Source organism: Phascolarctos cinereus, unplaced genomic scaffold, assembly GCF_003287225.1.
Source record: "Phascolarctos cinereus isolate Bilbo 61053 unplaced genomic scaffold, phaCin_HiC Scaffold_726;HRSCAF=1367, whole genome shotgun sequence".
In the NCBI taxonomy this organism is placed as follows: Eukaryota; Metazoa; Chordata; class Mammalia; order Diprotodontia; family Phascolarctidae; genus Phascolarctos; species Phascolarctos cinereus.
In genome coordinates this window covers 220344859-220361991 of record NW_027556098.1, presented here as the reverse complement: position 1 = coordinate 220361991, position 17133 = coordinate 220344859, and the positions used below count along the sequence as shown (strand labels likewise).

Here is a 17133-nt window from a genome sequence, read left to right as displayed (position 1 = left end):
ACCTAAGAGCTCTTGACCTAGGGTATGTGACCTTGGTTTTAAAAAACATTTTGATAGGTATTTTAATATGTTTGGTTTCCTCCGTAATCATATATATTTCGCTTTACACATTTAAAGACATTATGCAGAGGAGTCCCTAGGCTTCACCAGATTGTCAAATGGATCCATGAAACAAACAGAAAGCTAAGAATCCTTGATCTAACCTTTTAATCATATCATCATGAGGCAGCTTAGGTGGTACAGTGGATGCAGTACTAGACCTGGAGTTAGAATGACCTGGGTTGACATCTAGCCTCAGATACTTACTAGCTGTGTGACCCTGAGCAAGTCACTTAACCCCTGTCTGCTTTAGTTTCCTCTACTATAACATGTGGATAATAATAACACCTCCCTCGCAGGGCTGTTGAGGATCAAACGAGGTGATATTTGTAATGTGCTTAGCATAGCACCTGAGGTCCTTAATGAATGCTTATTACCTCCCTCATGCTCTCAGGAAAATTTTGTGTCAGCTTGCCAATTAGTTCTGATTGATGATGCTAGTTGGTCAAATGATGTGTGAATCTGTTTTCAGTTTTTATGTGAAGTCTATTCTCAGTCTAGAGCAGAATATAATATATATTTTATTACACATTTCCTTTTTGCTTGAGTTCAGGAGATATCATCCGGTTTGTCATTTTCTTCTAAAATAGATTTTTTTCTCTTATGGATTTAAAAAAAATAATAAGGTATGCTCATGGTCATTAAGTTAATTTATTTTGATAGCCCCCCCAAATTCCTACTCATGAACATCTATGCTTCCTTCTCCCAGAATACTTGTAGTGACTAGGACTACACCAATTTACAAATACCTGTAAAATGGGGCTAATGATGTTTGTATTGCCTGTTTCAGAGGCACTGGGAGGAAAGTGCTTTGTAAACCTTAAAAATCCTTTATGAACGTGCGTTGTCATCAACTTCATCATAACTGATGCTTGTTAAACACTATGTGCCATAGTGATAGGCAGAAAGAAGCCCCAAGATGACTTTGTGAGGTACCATGCTCTCACTAAGGGTAGCTGATTACACTGATTATTTGGTAGAGAGACACCATTACATTCAGAAAGATCTTTTCCCTGCTATTCCCGTATCTCTGGCTATGCCTCTAACATCTTATCAGTGACCTAAAACACCACAGTTGACAATTGATAGGAATAATGCTCATTGTAATGATACTTTGGGAAAAGCCAATACTGTTTAGACTTTCAGCCACACTGCTGAAGTCAATTTCTTTCTGAAGCTGGATGAATCCCCAGGAGGCACTCTTACCAGACCAATGACTGCTGCTCCTATTCCAAGGAGAGGACTGACTGAAATCATAACCAAAGTCAGTTTCCAGCCTTGGTAAAACCCCAGCAGGAATCCAAAAACACAAGTGGTCATGCGCTGGGTAAAGATGGCGACCTGGTCAGCAATGGCATCGTTGATTTTATTAATATCGCTGCAAACAAGAAACGCTGTGATTTCAAAAAACTGGGTTATGTCCATTGAAATGACATTTTCTGATGTTTTCTATTCATTTCCAGTTAATGAGTACCCTTCCATTATACACTAAACTAATGCCTTGGTTTCCTCATCTGTAAAATGGGAGGAGGAGGGTTCAAACCAGGTGACTTCTAAGCTCCTTTTCAACTCTATATCTGTGACCCTATGATCCTACTCAAACACAGGAAAGTAAGATATATGTGCATTTGAAGGACTTCTTAGGAAGTCATTGAATACATCCCATTATTTCCACATAAGATTTTCTTTGATCTGTCAGTCACAAATTAGTCTGCATTTTTTTCAAAGGATTTACAGAGGAGGAGCTCTACTCTACAATCCAGTTCTTTCTTTTAAGTAACATCAATTCCCCCTGTTCTGTTATAGGGGATATGTAGAATAACTGGCCACCAAACATTTCACGGTTCTTGCAAATTCTCACAAAAACTTATCTACATGGTAAGACTTAGAAATCCAGTTCAATTTGCTAAACTTGCCCAATTATGACCTCATCCAGAAGTTCATGGGGCCTGTCAACAGCTGTAGACCAGTATGTGTGATTTCCATTTTCAACCACTCCTTTTCCAGGCTGCTTTTAGGTCCTACAATAATTCTCTATGAAGGTGAGCTAACAAGTTCTCATTTTATCTCCATGTTGCATCTTACTCTCCCTCAGTTTTCTCTTCTTCCTCAGGCTGAAGTAGCCTAAATCTCTTTCTCATAATACCAATGTTTTAATGTTTTGATCATCACCAGAGGCTATAGTAAGTTTTCCATTTGTGATTGTATAATTATTACAGTTGACAATGTATAGGACATAAAAATACACCTTCCAGGAAGCACATTTTGAAGATTAAACACATCAGAAAAATCACAGAAGAAATTATTTCAATATATCATCTGGATTAGAGACATATAGAGATACATGAATATAAACAAGGTATTCCAAAGGCTTTAGTACAGGTTTAACCTTTAGTGGCTTCACAGATTATATGTATGCACACACACACACACACACACACACATATACATACACATATATGTGTAAATATGGCATTCCAAAAGTATATATTTACATATATAGTGTCCTAGAGGTATGTCTATATTTACATATATGTGTGTATGTTCCAAAAGTATGTATGTATATGTGCATGTGTGTGTATAACAGGTGTATGTAGTAATATCCTCTTCTTTAGTAAATACTTAGGTTGTGACATACAATGACATTTATATTTTAAAACGTTGTGCTGCTGATCTACTTACTCTGAGATTCTGGTATTTAGTTCTCCCACTGAATTGCAATCAAACCAGCCGATTTCCATTCTCATTACTTTCCTAAAGTAAACTTGTCTTATTCTCTGTATCTGACGAGCTGCAGAAACTACCCAAAAATATATCTGAGGAAAGGTAATATAGGTTTTTAGTACAATGATATTAAAATTCCATTCCAACAAATTTCACTTGATCACTCTAATAAGAAACTACTTTCAAAATAGCATTGGGAGAAAAAGAAGAGGGAGAATTTGCAAGATACTGTACATTAGAATGAGTGACTGGCTCTGGATCTGGTGACTTGGTTCTCATAGGGCATAGGAGCTGTCTCCAGGGTATTGGGTTTGTTGTTGTTGTTGTTGTTGTTGTTTTGTTTGTTTGGTGAAGGAGGGGGGTCATAGGATGTAGAGCTAGAAGAGACCATAGACATCATCTTGTACAACTCTTCATTTAACCAATAAAGAAACTGAAACCCAGAGACATTTAGTGCCCAAGGTCACTGAGGTAATCAATAGAGCTAGGATTCAAATTTAGGTGTTCTGCCTTCTTGTCCTACAAGGATTAACCATAATTCCTTAGCACTCTGTATCATTTGTATGTATCTGTTTTATGGATGTGCACAGAAGCTCCCCATCAGTCTTCAAGTCTCAGGTCAAACCAGGCAAGAACTATGATATGAAACAAAGAAAGAGAGAAGAGTGGGAAGGTTTTTCTTTTTTCCCACAGCAAAGCAGGGCACTCCCACCAAGCTAAAAAGGGAGAAACAAGTTGATTCATTCTGACAAGAATAACTTTATCTCTGGAAGTCTTAAGTCAGCAGTGAATTTAATGTTTCTCCCACAAAAGAGCAGCCAAAAAATGAATTGTTTTGCAAAATAGGTCAAGTAGACAGCTGGTATCTGAATGTGGATGGTCTGTGGATAGATTTCAGGGGGCCTGTGAACCTGGAGAAGAAAATTGCATCCTTATTTAGATATAATTTTTTCCTTGGTGTTCCTGTACATTTTATTTTGTGCATTTAAAAGCATTATTCTGAAAAGAGGACCATAGGTTTCACCAGACTGCCAAAGGGTTCCATGTTAAGGACTAGAGTCACAGTTACAGGGCTCTTTAGATCCTTCAAATTTCAAAGGATGGAAAGGCAGTTTTGTTAGAAAGAAATGGAAGAGAAGTTCAATTTTAATATGTTACTCTGAGATAATCTTTTCTATAGAAAAGGTTGGTAAAAGGTGGGTCATGGCTTGGCAAAAGGTATCATGTCCAGTGCAGAGCAAACAGATCATCCATCTCCTCTCCCACTGAACTACAGGCAGATTTTGAATGAAATGTGACACTAATCTACCGCCATCAAAGCTTCACTGGCATGGTGCAGAGAGTCATAGTGACACTACCTCTGAAGCCCTGACTTCGAATGCTGCCTTTCACGCTTACTACCTGTATAACTTTCGGCAACTCTTCTAATCTCCCTGAGTCTCAATTTCCTCATATGTAAAACAGGAGAGGTAAACTAAATGACCTCTAAGATTTCTTCTAGCTCTAGTTTTATGATACTACATTATGTGAAGGAAACAAAGGAATAGATTCTTAATTCTCCAGATCACACTGAGAGGAGCCACATGGAATGGAGTGCTGGACTTGGAGTCAGGAAGTCCTGAGTTCAAATCCAAATTCATATACTCTCTATCTGTGTGACCATAGGCAAGTCACTCAAGCTTCTGTAGCCTTAACTTCTTTATCTGTAAAATGGGGATAAGAATAACACCTATCTCACCTCACAGGGTTGGTGTGAGGATTAATAGGGTAGTACTTGTAAAGCATTTAAAGCACTACATAAATGCTAGTTATTTTTATAATAGTGATTATTCCCAAATGAGATCTAAGAGTTACCACCATAATGCAATCTCCTTAAGAAATTGGTCAAGAATTAAAATAACTTTGAACAAATTCATGTGAGTGCCACATACAGGACATTTTTGACATGGCCTAAAGGGAACATCCCAACATTCTAAAAGTGATCAGATTGGAAAGGAAACAAATGAACAAATTTAACAATGAAAGAAAAAAAAGGTACTTTTCTTTGATTCCTGCACCAAAGGACCTCAGTCCAGCTCAGCTGAGTGTATAGTTGTCCAATAATACCTTGTACTCATAGCATTTTACCATTTACTTAGTATTTATTACCTTATTTGATCATCTATAATAATCTTATAAATTAGGCATTTGTATCTCCTTCCTCCTACATGCTGGTTAGGTAACTAATCCCCACAGAAGTTAAGTGACTTGCCCAAGGTCCTACAGCTGGTAAGTTGTAGAAGTGACTAGAACCAAGGACTTGTGGCTCCTAGTTCATACCGATGTTTCCCAACTTTGTAGGTCAGTAAAATGTCTAAATTCTCTATCTTGAACCATTTCAATCCCAATATCAGCTTTCAGTAGCTCAAGAGGAAGAAACAGGGAACTTAGAAAAAGGAGAAAAGGAAGAATGCAATGGGTAGATAGGAGAAGCACCAAGGGGGAAGGAAAAGGAAAAAGAGTAGTTAGTTTAAAAAAAAAGTTTGCAGATTTTAAAAGGAAAGGATTTTTGGTAGGATAAGTTTTATGGACTGGTTAAAGTTTTTCACAAAATAATTAGCAACTGGTAAGAATTGCAAGACATCTTGTTATCCCTCTAATCATCAACTTGGCATGGAAGGTTCATCTGGGCAGGGTGAGAAGGGCAGAGCAAAGCAGCCATAGAATCAACAAACATAGTCATCATAAATCCACCCCAGATTTTCAGCTTAGCCCTCTATCTGAATTAACCAATCAATAGGCATTGATTATGTGCAGGGCACTGCACAAGTACAAAGGATGAAACAATACCTACTCTCTGGGAGTTTACATTCTAATGGGGGAGTCAATGAGTGTGTGTGTGGTGTGTGTGTGTGTGTGTGTGTGTGTGTGTGTGTGTGTGCAAAATCACTACAAATAAATAGAAGATAATTAAATAAAGGTGGTTTGGGAGGGGATTACTAGCAGTTGAGGAGAACAAGAGAAGCTTCATATTTCAGAAGGTGTTGTTTGAACTGAGTCTTGAAGGAAGAGAGATATTCTAAGGAGTAGAGGGAGGGGGGGAATACATTCTAAGCATGGGCATAGCCAGGGCAAAGGAAGGAAGGTGGGAGCTGGAGTGAAAACAGGGGGAAAACAGAGAGAAATAGAGTTTAGCTGGATTACAGATTGTAGGAGTTTTGGTTTTTGTTTGTTTTTGTTTTTTGTTTTTTGTTCTTTTAATGATAGAGATGTCTCTCCATTTCTTTCTGAAATTGTATTAAATATTAAAAGGAGAATCTGATCTGGGAATCTGAGAAAACTTGTTTTTTTGTCTTTAGATTGCGACTGGATTGAAGGCTCAAGGAAATTCTTTGCCGTGAATAGGTAACATTTTTCAAGTATGACTTGTATTATGTAAAGGGCACAGAAGATGATACTGACTTGGAGGTAGCCCAGGATGAAAACCGCAAAACCTGCTATAGCATAGTAACTAGCAAATGAGACCATCTCACTTTCAATATCCAACAACCTGCAAAAGAGGAAATATTTAAAAAGTTAGAAGTGCCGTGTTAAGCTACCTGGGTTGGATTCAATTGATGGGTAACATCCTAATCAAATTTATCATCAGTCAATCAACAATTACTTTAAATACCTACTATGTGCCAGGTACTTTGCTAGGTAATGGGGATACATATATAAGGAAGGAAACGACACCTACGTTCAAGCAGCCTAAGTTCTAATGGAGGAAGCAACAATTACTATATACAACATAAATGTAAAACAAATAAATTCAAATACCTACAAAGTAAATACAAGGGAGTTTGGAAGGTAGGGTGCTCACACTGAGGGGAAGGGAACCAGGAAAGGCTTCATGCTGAAGAAGGTGTTTGAGCAGCACATTAAAGGAATAGAAGTACTCAACGGGGCAGAGATAAGAAGGAAGTACATTCCAGGGAGGGCATATAGGTGGCTCAGTGGATAGAATGCCATCCCTGGAGACAGGATGACTCATCTTCCTGAGTTCAAATCTGGTCTCAGATACTTACTAGCTGTGTGACTCTGGGCAAGTCACTTCACCGTATTTGCCTCAGTTTCCTCATCTGTAAAATGAGCTGGTTAAAGAAATGGCAAACCACTCCCAAGAAAACCTTAAATGGGGTCACAAAGAGTCAGACACAACTGAAACAAATGAACAACAATAAAACATTCCAGAGATGGTGGAGATGGCCAGTACCAAGTTCCTCAGAAGGAAGCTGGAGTATTGTGTATGAGGAACAAAGAGAAGGATAGTTTGGCTGGATCACAGAGGAGGGGAATGGGAGAAATGTCCAATTGTGCTGGAAAGATAGATTGGAACCTGGTTTCAAAGGACTTTAAAAGCTCATGACTAAAACTTCTCAAATTATTTAAAAATCGGCTTTGTCTCTGTGGCATTGCAACTGAATCACGAATGACTTTAAAAGGCTCACAGTAACAACAAATCAGCAAACACAGAGGCCTTCATGCTGCAGATTGAGAAACTGGGCACATAGAGAGGGGAAAAATGGTGTGAATGATAACTAATCTATTGTCATCTGCTATCTTGTTGTCAGGATGGGGCCAGGGGTCCCTGGACACTAATTCAGTGTTCTAGCTGTGGCCTCTCCACTCGTGCTCAGCACATAATGATAATTCTATAGAGAAAGAAAAGTTTTAAAATCCCAAACAGGTCGTCTCCAAAGACCCCTGGGTAGAATAATGTGAGCTGTAATTCAGGAGGTTTAATGTCACCTCCTCTAGGAATCTAAAGCAATTTTATAGGTCTTCCATCTCAGGGTGATGTTGTAAAAAATGTTTCTGTCACTTTCTCACGGGGAAAAATGTGTTTCATTAGCTTTGTCTTTCTGCTGGGTACATACACACCATGCGGTTCCATTCTCCAGGATTATACTTAGTGTTACTGCCAAAGGCATTTGTAGCAAATAGCATGGAAGGCACTTAGGCATGTTACCAAAGTAATTACCAGCACTGTGAAATAAAAGGAGATAAAACATTTAGGAATTACTTTCAGGTGGCAAAGAATTAGGAAACAAACCCACTGCCCTCATGACAGCCCTATTTTTCAGAGAATGGACAGAATGACCACAGACTTGCAGCCATAGGAAAAGAGAGATACCATCTTACAGTCACTGAACTTTATTACTAGAAGGGACCTTAGTGACCATCTAATATAATTTCCCTTTATGGGTGAGGAAACTGAGGCATTAGAAGAGGAAGTGATTTTCTCAAAGTCATAACAAATTAGTGGCAGAGCAGAGACTGGAACTCCTTGTCCAGGGCTCTTTTCATTAAGCTATAATTAACTTTCCTTGCTACTTTCCCTAAACTTCCTCATCCTATACTCTGTTTTCTCCTGGCAGGTTCTCTCTTTGAAACCGAAGTCTAAAGAGATCTATCTTTCCTTCCTTTGCATCCTTATAGTTACTGTCTATATCATCATTTGACAATTAACAATATAAAGGCATTCCCCAATGAATGTTATTCACTGTCTCTGAAAACAAAACAAAATAAGACACGAGTCCAAAAACCAAAAGTTTTGGGAAGTTGAGATCCTGTGAGAACACTGTTTATGCACACAGAGTAAGTAATAAGGTAAAAGGAGGCAGGCAGAGAGGAAATTATACTGCCAAAGCTCCAGTGCTAGCTTGGATCATCCCCATCTAGCTGATTGGCATCATGTGGTACAATGAAAAGAGTGCAACATCTGAAATCAGAAGATCTAGATTCAAATCCCAGCTCTGCCGTTTATCACCTAACATTTCACCACTCTGGCTACAAGTGTCCTTATCTGTAAAATAAGGAAGTTGGAAAAAAAATTACCACTAAGGTTCTTTTCAGCTTTAAATCTGTGATCTTATGACCTAAACAGTCCAGCAATATTATAATGGAATTTCGTGATGTCAACAATGGTGCTTGTATATGATGGTATGGTAATGATACTAAGCTAATAGGATCACATAATACAAGGTTTGCCCCATGCCCTTGTTGTATCTCTTTTATTGCCTCTTCATTATTACTTGAATTTTTTGTTATTAATTAACTTCTCATTAGTTAATTGTTAATTAATTTTGTGTTGTCTACCCACCTGCATGAAAAGTCCTTTGAGGGCAAAGACCATGATTATGCTTCTTATGTTCAGAATGCCTGATAGATAGCCAGGCATAATGGATAGAGTCCTGTCCTTGGGGTAAGAAAGACCTAGTGTTAGGTCCTTCCTCTGACAAATACTAGTTGTATTTGTATGTATGTATGTATGTAATCAACCAGTAGAAGTTAAAATGAAAACTGCATAGAGGTCGGTCTTTAATCAACCTCTTTCACATCAGTCTGGCTTAGGCATCAGTGCCACATCAGAAGCCTGTATTGGACACTGCGCAAAGTTTGCCTTTGGCCCTCTGCTGCAGATGGTGTGGTGACTGTTGGGTAGCACTAGTGAATATTGGTCACTTATTGGAGGTTGTAGGGCTGACTGTTACCCTCTTGGGTTGGTTGTAGGGGTGGACCATCACAATTTGCTGCGATTTGTGGGGGCAAGTCAGAATACTAAATTAGGAGGGATGTGTTTACCTTTCATTGCAAACTCCAGAGCAGCTGAAGTTGGTATGTTCATCAGCTTTGTTCCAAGTGTTCAGAGTTGTATTCTGCCCATGAGATGTAAGGGAAATGGGAGGAAAGAGCGTGTGCTAAAATGTGCTACTCATATCTTTCCAGGGTATGTGAAGTACAATGTTCCAGAAGGAGAAAAAGAGGCATTAAATATTGTACTCCAATTCTTCAAGGATATGTAATTTCATCATTCCCTGTAATCTCTCCACCAAAAGAGATCATAAACCCTTTGTACCTAAGTCATGTGGTCATTAGCTATAGAATATTATTCAAAACAGAAAATTTTACTTAAATATATCCCACAGAGATACCCAATAAGAATCTCTTCTTGACGAAATATACAGTTTATATAATTGTGTGGGGGAGCTAGTTACAAAGAAATGTATATGTCTTATCTAATCCATGAATAGAAATAGGCTCATCATCTTACTAGAAAAAAAGTTCTCAGAAGATAAACATCGATCACTGATACAGTAGGAGAGTCACATTTCAATCATCATTTCTTACCATTCAGATGTCTTTGGGATATACAGCCAATAATTTGAATTGTTCCAAGGACAAAAGTTTGTATTATGGTTTCAATTCTTACTACCTAAGTATGTTTCTATGTCCCCAAAATAGGAATAACCAATCAGTATGACTAAAGAGAAAATAAGAATGAATTTTATCTATTCAAAATACATTGATGAACTAGTAATCCATAATGGTGCAATCCTGTTATAGTTGTAAAACTCTAGAAAATATTCTTTAAAGTATGTACCTATCAACTTACTGACCAAACTTTTGTGTTCCTGAAACCATACAGAATTGTGATAGTATATATACCTAGAAGTTCCTCTTGGTTAGGTTAATTTCATAGCAAGGCCTTTTAGAAAGATGACCCCATAGGCAGCTAGGTGGCACAGAGGATAGTATACTGGCCGTGGAGTCAGGAGGACCCGAGTTCAAATTTGACCTCAGATACTTGACATTTACTAGCTGTGTGACCCTAGGCAAGAAACTTAACCTCAATTGCCTCATCAAAAAATAAATAAATAAATAAATAAATAAATAAATAAATAAATAAATAGATAGATACAGAAATAAATGATGACCCCATTCCCGTTCATAGTTCAGATAAGACTACCACATTCATTTAAAAGCAGCTCCCCAAACAACTGTACAGAACATTTGACCCCACAATCAAAGACACTTATTTGTGGCTACTAAGCATCCCTGTAGAATGTATTTAAGTATGTATTCTACTGTGTTTAATATTCAGTAGACAAAGGCCGCCTAAGATTGCCAATTCTCATAAATTTCAGCATTTTTATTATCTGAGACATTTCCTCAATCAAAATTTCGTCATTCCAGGTGCTGGAATATTGTACACAAAACTGATGCTGGTTATTACCCTGGCTGCATCCACCACTCTTAGAGAGCTCAACTCTGACATCACTCAGACACTCAATATTGGGCTGCCTTTGGCAAAGTGCTCTTCTGCACAGTTCAGATCTGAAGTAGGTTCCTCCTTGAAGCTGCTGGTACTGCATCCTACAGCTCCCTGGTGTGTGATTGGTGCCATAGTTCAGTCCTAGGCTTTGTTTGGACATGGCTATCTTTCCAAGGTTCCCAAGATTGTATAATTTCTTCATAGACTACTCAAAGAAGCACGTTTCTTTGTAGGCAAGCCAGATATTATATTAGCATAAGAAGGTTAACATAGGTGTTCAAGGAAAAAGCTTATCCTTTTGCAACTCCTTGTATCCATTGCTTACTGAGAATCTACCTGACCTATACAACTTTGGGAAGTGGGTAGTATTAGTACTTGTGGCACACCTTCAAACTAAACTTCCCTTGCTGGCAGAAATTTGACTATTCTACATTTGGCAAATTCTTGAAGGTTTGTCTTCCTCACTTACTCTCTGGGCCATGCTGACTACCAAGATGGTGGCATTCATTTTTTAAGAATGACTTAAGATGTTGCAGGCTAATATTTTCACCAAAGCTTCTTTAAAGATTTATAGCGTATATTATGTAAAATCAAATAATCTACATACTACTTAGATAAAACTGCCATTTTCTGACTTTAGTCCATGCTTTCTCTCTCTTCCAATGGAATTATCTCCTAGTCCATAAATAAGCCAAAATAAGAGGAATGCAGAAATGTCTATGACTCCTGTTTCTTTGCAAAAGAAAGAACAGAGAGGTTTAAAAAACACACAATCTCTGTAATAAGCAGCCCAATCTAAGAGATCATGAAATCAGGAAACAGTCTTATGACAAAAGTTAAGAGAATACAGTTATACCTAAAAATGATGAATACCTATATTAGATGTCTATAGTTAGGAAAATAAACAGCGATTAAAGAAAAGCCATCTGCCTATATTTGTACACTGTAAGTCTCCATATATACTCTGTTGTTGAAAATGTGCATAGGCTTCTTTTAAAATACCATAAGTGCTTTTGTTAGGGCTAATCTAAGGCTTTGTCAGGACGATGATAATGAGGGTGATGATAATAATTTGCTGAGTGTACTCTAGGACTTAGCTCAAAATATTTCTTCCTCTTTTCTCCTGCTCTCCCTCCCCCAATCATTGTTTATCTATAACATCCTAGTGTAGAGATTGGATTATAAAGGAAGCCTTGTGTCTATGCTTTGAGTAGAGTTACTCATCGGTTATCTAATCCTTCCATTTTAGTGTGGAAATGCCTTTCAACAGTTTGGAAAGGCTATCTTGGAAACATAGAGAAATAAAGAGAGGAACTTGTTGCCATCATTACCTAGCCAGTGCCACCCACATTCTCACATATCCATTTATGTACTATTGAAATATTTATTTGCTATTGACAGAACCTGATATTGATTTCTGCAATATACTTTATTACTCTCTTTACAAGGCCATAGCTGTCTGTGCTGAGAATTCCCATCTTAACAGAAAACAATTGGCCATGTTCTTCCAAGTAAATTGCAACTATGTCTTACAGAGTAGCCTATGGATGAGGAGGGGTGCGGGTGGGGCATGATGACAGGGTTAATTTCATCAGAATAGCAATACTCTACATAGAAGAAAAGCCTTTTCTTTTTTCTCCAGTCTTTACATACACCAGCCTGTAATTGAACTTTGCTTTCTAGTTTAGGATTAAACAAATATCAAATCACACAGAAATCCAGAGTACATTCAGTATGTCATAGTTCACAAATGGCAAGAATTGGGAGAACTCATCATTCATAATGGTTGGCTAATGGCCTGAGTATGGCAGGAATCATATAATGGCCATGTGTCCAAATGACACTAGAAAACAAGTCATAGGTGTAGATGTTTAACATCATGAAAACAGCCAGAGCGAGGACTCTGAAGGTCAGAGGTTTTCACCCAGGATGTAATCTAGTCCAGAACTTCTTAGAGTGTAGGTCATGACTGTGGAAGTGCTAAAGGGGTCACAAGTGGAAAAAGTTGAAGAAGCCCTGAATTCTAGTCAACTTCCAGAACTTGACCCAAGTGCAATGATAGCATAGGGTGCTACTGTGCAATCCAAAAAACCAAATAGCTGAGATTTAGCTTCCAGGAGTGAGGATATTTCTGAAAACTGTTGAGATATTGACAAAAGAGCTGTCTTAGAACAGAAAAGAGCAAGTCATAGAATTCTGAATATGGGCTCTGTTTCCAACACCATTATCCAGGGGGACTTATTACCAGAAATACCAAAAAGGCCTTTTCCTGTAATGCAGACCTGAGTTATGTATTCTGACACAGACTGTATTATAGGGAAACTTAAATGGATTTTTGACAGTCTCTGATACCTTACTATTAACTAATGATTAGAATAGGTGAAAAGTACAAATTCTTTTGGGAAGGGCTTCTCATGGTCAGGATATGTCATGTGTTTTTTTTCTCTTTGAGTAGGGATGTGCAAATGAGGCTGTCAGCTATGAGGCAGCAGAGATTTTAGGTCTAGGTTGCAAAGTCCACTTCCTTGCACTGACTCAGTAATGTGTCTATTATAGACTTCATGATTACAATTAAGCCTGTGTTGGCCACATCATCAGTGGAGAAAGAAAGACTACCATAGTAAGTTACCACAGAATAGGAGGATCAGTGGATAGAAGTTGTAGAGAGACAGGTTTTGGCTCAATGTAAGTTAAAAAAAAAAACCAACTTCCTGACTGAGCTATCCTAACAGAAGTATTTAGTTCCCCATAACTGCAGGTATTCAAAAAGAGGCTGGATGGCCAAGTGTTGAGGAGGGTTATAGAAGGGATTTCTGGTTAGATATGGGTTAGACTAGATGACTTCTGAGGTCCTTCCATCTCCTAGAGTATATGATTTCTGCAAAATAAACAGACCATTACTGTCTTGACAAGGCCATTGCTGTCTCCTACATGATTACAATAGCCTCCTATAGGATAGGATCAGCTGCTCAAACTCTAGGTCATTTAACACCCTTATGTTGTTCAGTTATTTTTCAGTTGGGTCCAACTCTTCATGACCCATTTGGTATTTTCTTGCAAAGATACTGGAATGGTTTTCCATTTCCTTCTCCAGCTCATTTTATAGATGAGGAAACTGAGGCAAACAGGGGTAAGTGACTTGCCCAGAGTCACACAGCTAGTAAATGTCTAAAGCCAGATTTGAACCCACAAAGATGAGTCTTTCTGACTCCAAGGCCAACATTCTATCCACTGTGCCACTTAGCTGTCCAACATCCTTGTGACTCCCTCATATAAAAAGAAAGGTCCTTGACCAAATGGATCACCTGCCTCAGCACCCAAGGTACAGTAAGGATTTTGTTGGGAAACATAACACATATATACCAGAAGCAGAGAATTGAAGAGTATCCAATTAAAACAAATTCATGGATGAGAAATCACCTTACAGACAGAACAAAGCTATTACGTGAGCTGAGAGTCAACCAAGCTGTTAAATCCTTACAGCTGTCAGGTAAAATGAATGATTTCCAATCTAGTTTCCACTGAAATGAGAAGGTCAGATGGAGATAGTGGTCCCTTTAGGCCAGAGTATTCTGTAGCAATTTGGGTAAGTTGACATTTTTACTTACCATGTGGCAGATACATAGTCTCTAGAGCTGCCAATAAAGTCCCCTTCCCAAGTTCTGAATTTAAATGTAAAAACTGAACAAAAAGGAAAAAGAATAAATTGTGTCAACTCACCCACAACGGGTCCCGTTAGTCTCATTGTAGTTGAGGGAGCTGTTGACCCACACTATGGTGTTGTTCACACATATCCTACCAGGGACACTAAGCTCTTGTAACTCAATGTCATATTCAATAAAAGCATCTGTCATCAAGCCAAAAACAAGTAACATTCCTGGCTGGGCCATTCCATGTAGAAATGCACAGAGAGTTCCCCCAAACATCAGCCACTTGTCCCTTGATGAAGAAAATCGAAACTTGAAAAGAAAAAAACACAAAAGTTAGGAATGTGTGTATGTATGTGTGTGCATGTGTGTGTATATACACACCCACCACATATATACACGCCTATAACATATATTATATATAATATGTAGCATATATGCACATATATGTAATATATACTGATACTTGCATTTATAAATGTGTATTTATATATGTATATCTATATAAAATACACAAATATATTCTAGGAAGTGATATTGAATTATGATTTCATAACAGCCATATTCAACATCAAATTTTCTAAGGAAACCACTCCAAACAAGATAACCCAATTTTATTAAATTAAATCTGTACACCAATTTTCCAGAAACTTATTTAAATTATAATCATTTATTCAACAAATCATCATCATCATTTGTGTGACATTTCAAGGCTTATGAAAAATCTTTGCTCATAATAGCCCTGTGAGGTAAGAGTTTTCTCCTCATTCTCCAGATAAAAAACTGAAGCTCAAGGGTATGACAAGCCCAGGATCACATAAGTGATAAGTGTTTGAGGCAGAGGTGGAACTCCGGTTTGTAACCTCAAAGCCAGTTTTTTTTTTCCACTGAGGTTCTTAACATTGAGTCTGTGAAGTTGAATTTTAAAATTTAAGTCAATTCAAATGCTTCCATAAGACTTTCCCTGATTTACACCCCTTCAGCTTGCTTAGAATATAATCTCTATGTGGGAAAGGATATAGTGGGTAGTTAGTTCATGAATGGTCCTTGCTTTTGTTCCTATGTGGCATGGTGCATTATGTTAGACACTGAAGGATTAGCAAGACCTGGTGAGGAGAGCCCCAATTTAGGAATCAGAATGTTTGGGTTAGATTCATGCCTCCAGCACTTAATAGCTGAGTGACCTTGGGCAAGTGATTTAATCTTTAAGCTTCTCATCAGTTTACTTCTTGGATAAATGAGGATATTAATAATTGCATTATCTAGCTAATAGGAGTGTGAGGAAAGTGATTTCTAAATTGTAGAGTACCACAGGTATGTCAGCTACCATACAAAGATCAGTAAGACACGGTCCCAATTTATGATTTGGTGAGGGGTTCCCTTCCAACTTTAATTAGTATAGTGGTTCTATTCAGGCATTTGAATATTTCACTAGCCCTGAAATCTCCTTCCATTCTTAGTGTCCTCACTCACATAAATACTGATATTTCAAATGAATTTGTACTTTGACCTGGAAAAAAAATTATATCCTTTGATATAACATAGATGAGTATACAGATTTACGATCACGTGAGGTACATTTCTTCCCTAGAAAAATATTTTCCAATGTACCAAAAAAAATGAACACTTGTACAAATTTGTACAAGGTACAATGTACATTTTCCAATGTACAAAAAAAGAAAAATGGTCCCTGAACTTTATCATCTAGCGAATTTTTCCAAAATGTCAGATTTATCAGTTATTGTTTATGGCTTTCTTCTCTCCTTTCTTGCCTTGGTCCTATTTATCTAAACTTTATAGGAAGGATCTATGATTTCAGTGGTGGCAACTACCCTAATTAAGGAGACAGAGGAGATCTGAGTTCTCAATCTGCTTCTGACTAAATAGAAAAATAGAGGTTGAATGAGTTGTCCAGGCTCTCACAAATCAGTTAGGATTTGAATTCAGACTTCCTGGTTAGCATTTTTTTCCACCACTCCGGGATGCCTTAGCCAAAGAACTTAAATTGAGTCCTTCTTCATTTCAGACACATGTGTGTGTGTGTGTGTGTGTGTGTGTACACACATGTATATTTACATATGTAGATATATACATATATACACACATATACATGTGCACATATATATATATACATATACACATATATACACATATACACATATATATTTTTATAAAAGAGGTGGGGAAATCAATACCTTGCGTACCTCTTGCAAATGACTTTATTGTGCTGACAAGAATGGGCAAGTCTTGAGCCTATCTTCAAGCCAAGCTAACTTTTGTTATTGATGGTTAGAAGAAAAGTGTAAAAACTTGAAATGGAGAGAGACTTGAGGATCTAGGCTATGGAGGAGACACTTCAGAGTCTTTATGATAAAAGGGAGTATATACATTGCTATTAGAACACGATTTTCCTGATGAAATGAAAAATGGGGCCATAGAGGGTTATTTTTCTAGAACATTAAGTCCCAAGTAATATATTACCTAACATAAGGTATTTTACTAGCAATATGTATGCACTCACTATTTAGCATATGATCACTGGTGCACAGATTATGACTGAAAAAGTCCTCTCTGGAGTTAATTAAT

General features: G+C 37.7%; 1 protein-coding gene across 1 annotated transcript in view; it reads right to left on the bottom strand.

The window, feature by feature from the left end:
- ABCB11 (ATP binding cassette subfamily B member 11) overlaps positions 1–17133 on the bottom strand; it is a 113674-nt gene that overhangs the window by 80431 nt on the left and 16110 nt on the right. The window contains 4 exon segments of the mRNA XM_020990912.2: positions 1306–1477; positions 2782–2915; positions 6265–6352; positions 14621–14859. Of these exon segments, the coding sequence (XP_020846571.1) occupies positions 1306–1477; positions 2782–2915; positions 6265–6352; positions 14621–14859 (633 nt within the window).